Below are 8114 nucleotides of genomic sequence, written 5' to 3' on the forward strand. Positions count from 1 at the left end.
GTAGGAATTCCCTACGAACAAAGAATCTGCTTCAATTGAAGTTTATTGATCAATACAACTCTGGAATATAAAGATAGGAGGGATTAGACATTAGCAGATGAAGACAAACTACAACATTAGAATCTAAGTTAAGGAAATGCTGTCAAAATAAAGTCCATTTAGTCTTCAGCCACCGCTGTTTGAGTGGGAGGTTTCTTCTTGTAACTGGGCCAGCGGCAGACGGGGCAGCAGTGTCTGCTCCCCACCAACCACACCACGATGCACTGCTGATGGAAGGCATGTCCACAAGGCAGATGCATTAGCAACTCCTTGCAAGAAAAGTTCTCCAAACAAACCACACATTCTAAACAATGTATTGTGCCTGGGGGCCACACGGACCAGTCACACTGCGGGGGACAGAGGACTGCACCCGGCCCATCCTCATGGCCTCTGGATCCTGGTGGTCCTCCTCTGCAGCAAGTGACGGTCAAATTACCATCGCAGCCACACTGACATATGCTTGTGAGGTTACTGATTTGATCATTTGAATTATTTTGCAAGTTATTCAAACTATCATTCTCATCTGAGTTTCGACTCATTTGATTTGGTAAAGAATTTGGACATTTACTTGATCCGCCCTCCTCCGAGATATTAATTTGCCTTATATCGTCTATTGGTATAAATTCCTGCTCTTCACAAACTGCGACTGAATCAGTTTCCTCTGCACTTAACTCCTTCCTGCTTTGTTGATGGATAGAATTGAAACTCCAAGTTGGTAAAGCTTTGATATAATCTACATTCACCAGAGGGGGCAGCCAAAGCTCAGGGAATGCCATTCGTTGAACCAGAAAGTTGGGATCATCCCAATCTGACAGCTGGTCAAATGGAACCTGCTGGAGTGAGACCATCGGATGGAGCAGGCAGGAGGCGAACCAGTCCCACAGACTGGTCAGCCACTCAACATTGGTACTGCTTTCCCCTTCACTCACTGAAGGACAGCGCTTCTTCTCCACATAGTCGACTAGCAGGCCATGAGCGAGGTACGTGGACAGAAAGAGGGCGGGGTGGGAGGAGTAGAAGATCCAGTCGGCTCTGATCAGGCTGGCCAGTGACGTGGTGTCGATGTAGCGCAGCAGCTTCAGGCTGTAGGGATAGAAACCATCCAGACATGGCAACTGCAGTAGAGCCTGGAATGAGGACAGAATGAGTCGGTACCTCAGCCACACAGCAGACCTTTAATTGTACCTTTAAATATGTTTAATTAAATGTGCTCACTGTGGAGATGCTAATCTCCTTTTGAAATATATAAAAGGCTGAGCATTGAATTCAATTCTTACCAGAACAGGAAGCCAGGAGACAAGAAGTAAGGAGTTATATGTTCCAAGTGTTCTGATCAAAACAACAAACCTTTTCACTGTTGCCCCCTGAAACGTATCATATATTGTTTTATTTCTCAATTCATATACATTAATTAAACCCCAAAAAACATTTTATGCAATTGAAGCGTGGATGTTTACAAAGATATTGTCATTTTCATACCTGCGTTATGAAAAGCTCCATCCAGGACAACAGATTAACCATCAGCAGACTGAGCACAAACAGGTCGTTGACCTCCGGCTGGACAGAACGCAGGAAGGTGTCCATGGCAGCCAGGGACAGGAACTCTCCAGTACTGCAGGAAGGAGAGAAGGTACAGATAACAGTACAGATTACAGTGACATTTGTACACAGAATATATCAAAAGTGAGATTTAAGTATAGAACTAAATGAGAACGTAATACAAGGTAAGAAGCATATTATACTAATGCCACACTCAATCTACTGACTATTGCCTAGTTTCTAATACTCACTGATCAGATAACAAGTGCAACAAAATAGACAAACGTAGTGGAAGTAAACACCATAATTTAGGCTTTTCGAAGAGACAGTCGGCTTTTCATGGTTCCTTTACAATATTTCACGTGCCCACTGGCAACATTAATTGATATATATCTACATCGCAAAATGTATCCCATCTTGGAATAATAAAGTACATCTCATCTTTACAATGTGGTTCCAGACTTGGCAGCAGAGATCTTTTCAACCTCACAAAATGCAATTGTCTACAAAAAGCTTGCTAAATGTACCCTAAACATTAAGTTATACAATAAAATAAGAAAACCAAATTATATTTGTTTTTCTAATTACGAGTTTACTTAATTACTTACTTTCATTACGTAAATGTCCCCCTAAACATTTTTCTTTTATCCTGTATCCTCCCTTGTATCACACACTGCTGGTATGAGTTGTGGAGAGGTCATAGATCCTTGGCCCTACCGTCTATACAGGTAGGATTAACTGAACAGCCCTGCTATTCAGCCATATGCATTGTATGTGACCATCTTTTTTAAATTTACCCATTTTCAATGTCAATAACCAATATCTTTCATAGTTTACCTGTTACCATATTGATAAATTCCTTCAGGCATCATAAGGATATAGGCAGGACTGTTCTTCACACCAATCGCCAGCAGAGTGCTGTAGTTATTCCACTGTCGTATGTCAACAAAGATGAACTCAATGCGACCTGTGAACTTGACAGAGAGTGAGGAGAAGAACGCCGGAGGCTGAGACAAGTGGGCAAACAAGAACATCTTCACTGGGTGGTTTTGGTCAGGACACCACTCTACTGCCAAATGGCTAGGCTGCCGCAATGTTTTGATTCGCTGAGCCACATGTGATGTCATCCATCGAAAGATGTGTTCAGTTTCAAAGTGTTGCCCATCGTATTCCTTCATCATGACGTTCCCCTTGGACGCCGACGTCTGCGGCACCGACATGATGAGAGTAGATCTCTGCCATCCTCGCTTCATGCAGGACCTGTTAGAAAAAAACAAAAGCCATATGAGTGCATGTTAGAGCATTAGCATATCCCCTTTGGTAACATGATGACATAATATTGTATTTATTATCCTATGAATCAGAGCAGGAGAGGGTTAAACTGTGTTCTATAATGTGTTCACAAACTGAATGATCTTCCCCATCTCCCTTACATTTCTACATTATGGTTTCACAAAGTATAATTACATGCCAAGATATAGAAATATACAAGCTATATGTATTTCAAAAGTGGAAAGTAATACAAATGTCTCAATAAAAAATAAAACAAATGTCAAATGGTTTTTGGCAGATGGTCAGGGTTTAAAATAACTACAAACTCCTCCCCCCCTCCTCCTGGGACTAGAACCTCAGCCACGTCTTACTGGGACTAGAACCTCAGCCACGTCTTACTGGGACTAGAACCTCAGCTACGTCTTACTGGTACTAGAACCTCAGCCACGTCTTACTGGGACTAGAACCTCAGCCACGTCTTACTGGGACTAGAACCTCAGCCACGTCTTACTGGGACTAGAACCTCAGCCACGTCCTACTGGGACTAGAACCTCAGCCACGTGTTACTGGGACTAGAACCTCAGCCACGTCTTACTGGTACTAGAACCTCAGCCACGTCTTACTGGGACTAGAACCTCAGCCACGTCTTACTGGGACTAGAACCTCAGCCACGTCTTACTGGGACTAGAACCTCAGCCACGTCTTACTGGGACTAGAACCTCAGCCACGTCTTACTGGGACTAGAACCTCAGCCACGTCTTACTGCACGCCATCAGGACCAACCTCCGGTCCTGGGGAGACAGAGCCTTTGCCGCCCCTGCCCTCTGGAATGCCCTACCCAACGACATCCGCAATGCCAACACTCTTTCATCTTTCAAAACTGCCCTTAAAACACACCTTTTCACCCTTGCTTTTAAGCTTTAAACTTTTGTTCTGTTTACGTTTGTTTTGTTTAGCTTTCCTTTTTTTTCTTTTTTTCTTCTTATGATTTAGCTTATGAAGCGTCTTTGAGCACTGGGAAAAGCGCTATATAAATTTGATCTATTATTATTATTATTATTACTGGGGGGAGGAACAACGGATGTAGAATCCCTCTTACAACAGACGAGATGACTGAACAATACGTTCAGAGTCCTTCTGCTTATCTCATTCCAGTTATAATGTATTGCTGCAAGGACCATCACAACATGCAGCTGTAGAAATCCCTCTGTGTCTCATTAAATTATTAAAGTAATAACGCTTGTTCACAAGCAGCAAAGAAGTTTGATAAATAGGTTTATGACAACGTATACCATGACAACATTACCAGACAATAATGATCCAGGATATATTATTACTATATATATATAGTTTTGGAAGTCCCTCCTGTGGTCGTGCGGGGTATGGGAGTACGGGGGAGAACCCTCTGGCTCGCATCAGTTTGAGCTGCTCACGGCTTGCTACGCCACAAAGCATTTAACAGCCATAACTATATAGCCGTCTATGAATTATTGGTGATCCAGATGCCTCGGACACTAGCCAGAGTTGGACATCAGAGTTGGAAGTGGGGAAATCTCCCAGCTTTCTTGTGGCATTTCAGGGAGGCACGCCCCCTTTTTGTCTTCATCTCTCGGGATTCTGAGAGTAGGCCGAGTTCAGTGATGACACTCTCAACAAAAATGGCTGCTTTGTATTTGTACCACGTTGGTCATTTTAAATGTCGATTTTAAATGCTCTTACACACTTGATTACATTGCTACTTTATTCCGGTTACCAATTTATGCATTGTACGGTCTTGCTGTGCAATACAATGCAAAGTTGTGTTGTTTGTTTTCGAGCTGGTTTGCTAAAGAGGCTTATGTAGCTAACAATAAACAACGACTAGCAAATTTCATGACACAAACACAAAGACGAACGGGAACCGAGACCGGAAATTACGTCACAAGTGCAACTCGGAAGGCTGGTGTCCGAGGCATCTGGATCAAACCATAAGGGGATCGATATGCAGGCAATAGCAGGCCTGTGTGTGAGAGGTGTTCCCTCCCATCCCCAGGAGGAGGAAACAGTCCGAGCTGCTCATGGGTCATGATAAACTCTAATTTGTATTAAATTATATATATATATATATATATATATATATATATATATATATATATATATATATATATATATATATAATATGCATAGATAAAGAATAAATACATGTATTACTATAATTAATTAAAATCCCTGGCTTTGTATATAATAGAGTACCTTAAACACCTGCTAAGTATCACTGATTATAATGACATGGATGGCACAAGATCCAGTATTCCAAGATGTGCTAAGATCAGGCCGCTTGTGTTCCCGGCCGTACTATAAGCGTGTCATTCCATACGCTAGTTGGTGGGTGTGTAAGGGACCCTTACACACCCACCAAAGACGCTACTCCAGCTTTACTGTTTTCCGGGTCAGCATGTAGAATTGGCCAAGAACTATAACTAACCATTCCAAAGATTTTATTTTTTTTGTCAATACAAAAATCTTTGGATTTCCTAGCTTTGCATTTAATGTAATGTGTGAACTGTTCCACAGTTTGATGTAGGAGTACCACTTTTTGCTTCACCTAAAGATAAAGGAGGATGGATCTTAATTGCAGTTATATAATTAGTATTATTATTAGTATAATAATTATTATGCAATAGCAAAGTGCAAAACTCTCATAGGGAAAGAAAACATACTTTCATCAAGTACAAAAAATAAAGATAAATAATGCATCGGTAACCCCCCTGATCCTTGACCACCTTGACTAAGACATTTTCTGGGGGAAACACTGAACATATAAAGCGCCTGTCAAACCGCATTCTCTTCCTCCCACACACGACCCGGTTCCATCTTATGGTGGACATGCAACCCTCTCTCACCTCACTGGACACTGAGCCATAAATAACAATAATAGGCAAGTCTTTAAATAAGCAGATTGGTATTGAAAATAGAAGCCTAAATTCAACCCACCTGTAGTCACTGGAGCAATTAAATGTCCCAGTCCTTATCCCAAAGTGTGAAACCTTCTGGACCATTTTACTCCAGCTGGATTTGCTGAGCAGGGCCTCCCTGTCATGAGCTATCACCTGGTGGAAGAAAAGAAAAACATACAGGCATTAGGAATGGGTTTATTTTATGTACCCTCTTGATTTTTACTTAAAGGAGACATATTATGGTGTTTTTCCTAAAAAGTAAACATTGTATTTGAGTTCCAGAAAACATGCTTATGAAGCTGTTTGCTGGAAATAGCTTTTAGGAAAAATAATCTCGCCTACCGCTATTCCCCTGTTTCAGTCCCTTCAGAATGTGATGTTTCTGGTGTCTGTAGCTTTAATGCAAATGAGCTGCTGCCCATTGACCAATGAGCTGTCAGACTGAACCACAGCATGGAGGAGAAGGGATTGTTAGGAGCTCTATATCTATATAATATATTATAATAATTATAATATTATATATGGGTATTTATATAATATATCTGATATCACGGTCAAAAGCTATGTGCGCCTCGGATGATATTATGAATCATAAAGAATGCGTCTGACGGTTCTGGTACTTCTACAACAAGTAAAGACTCATAGTCGGGGATATCTCAGCCATGGTTGAGAAGAATTGGGGGAAAGGAACTTTGGCCTTGACTCTCTGTCAAGTCCATAATCCGCGACATGGAGGAGAAAGGGATTATACTCCGGGAGCTGAGCTGCCAGACTGCCGCCGAGCTCTCGAAGCCGGAGCTGCCGCCGTCGAATCCGTCGGGCAGGCGGCAGTCCGGCAGCTCTGGCGGTGTACTCCGGGAGCTGAAAAGTCCAGCAGGGGTAGCTCGGCGGCAGTCCGGCAGCTCAGCTCTGGGAGTACAATGCCTTTCTCCTCCATGTCTCCTCCTCCTGACTGCCGCCAAAGTTCAGAGAGAAGCAAAGTATGCGCGAGGTGCACAAGCAACATTATTAACGCGCCACTGACTTTAAACCAGGTATTTCCTGGTTTGTGGCGCAAGTGGTTTCTGAAACTGCAAAATAGCACCAGGGAACGTTGGCCCCCGAACACGCCTCCTCCTTTCGCCGAACCGCCCCTTGGGGCGCAAGATCATTCCCTAATTTACCGACGCGTGGCGCAGGAGGGAAAAGAACGCTCTGCGCCAGTTGCAAACTAGCAACGACACATCCGCCAGTGATTAAGTCAATTGCCCCGGATGCAAGATAGGGCCCGGAGTGTTTAAAGTGTATCATAGTCTAGCTAGCTTGTGTTAATACACTCAGTTTACTAGCTTAATGCGATTAAACAATTAAATACAATACAAATATAAAGTTAGCAACGCTAATACATGTCATTTGTAAAATAAGTGTTATCTGTTTAATGTTATTTCGTCTTGTGACGCTCAATGAATGAGCGCAAATCTTTGTGAATGTTCATGAACCTTCCTACGTCATCGTTCGACGCGATCGCCGTTGCCAGGCAGTTTTGGAATTTTCGAACACAGATTACGTAGGCGGTACAATTTTCGCCCCCGGTACAATTTTGATGTGACAGCGCCACTGGCAAGTGGCAAGTCAAGGAGAATGAGAACCGATGAGAGGGACGAGGCTCTGGCCGCACGGAGGGACTCAGTCACCGCGAGGAGAGCCGTCTCAGTGGAGTGTGCTTTTTTGAAGGCTGACTGGTGAGGGTCAAGCAGGTTGTTAGATGAGAGATAGGAGGACAGTTGGTTAGCGACGGCACGTTCCAATGTTTTAAAGAGGAATGAAAGAAGAGATACCGGTCTGTAATTCAGGATGTCAGTGGTATCAAGCGTTGGTTTTTTGAGGAGAGGCTTTATTCTGGCAGTCTTGAAAGACATTGGAACAACGCCAGAAGTGAGGGATGAGTTAATAAGTGCGGTTTAGAAATGGCAGGATGTCGTTTGACACAGCCTGGAGGAGGGAGGAAGGGATAGTGTCAAGGGGGCAGGGGTTTATAAACGGGGCTCAATCCAGGACATAAAAAGAAGGCTCAATCCGTTTTGGTTTTGATTTCATTGAACGCAGCCCGTTCTTTCGCACAAACAAAGCCATTGGAAACATGTCTAAAAGCACTGATGAATGCATATGTAACCCAGTTCCTGTTAGGGACTCTTATTCTGAAGGAGGAGAACGGAAGTGTCTGCGTGTGGGTCGCTGGTTGACTCTGTGTTGGGAGCGCTGGAAATAAAGTGGATTGCCCCGTTCGGTGAATGGAGTTAACAGATTCTTCTTTTATATATTACCCAAGTATAGGCAACAATAAAACGT

At 43.0% G+C, this 8114-nt stretch overlaps 1 protein-coding gene across 1 annotated transcript in view; it reads right to left on the minus strand.

Moving 5' to 3' along the window:
- Positions 1 to 5: 5 nt before the first annotated feature.
- rnf103 (ring finger protein 103) overlaps positions 6 to 8114 on the minus strand; it is an 18134-nt gene continuing 10025 nt past the window's right edge. The window contains exons 3-7 of the mRNA XM_079745267.1: positions 5824 to 5939; positions 2416 to 2838; positions 1519 to 1651; positions 1317 to 1403; positions 6 to 1166 (exon numbers count right to left, since the gene is read on the minus strand). Coding sequence (XP_079601393.1) covers positions 159 to 1166; positions 1317 to 1403; positions 1519 to 1651; positions 2416 to 2838; positions 5824 to 5939 — 1767 coding nt within the window. The 3' untranslated portion in view covers positions 6 to 158. The remainder of the gene's footprint in view (positions 1167 to 1316; positions 1404 to 1518; positions 1652 to 2415; positions 2839 to 5823; positions 5940 to 8114) is intronic.

Source organism: Pollachius pollachius (genome assembly GCF_949987615.1).
Source record: "Pollachius pollachius genome assembly, chromosome: 10".
In the NCBI taxonomy this organism is placed as follows: Eukaryota; Metazoa; Chordata; class Actinopteri; order Gadiformes; family Gadidae; genus Pollachius; species Pollachius pollachius.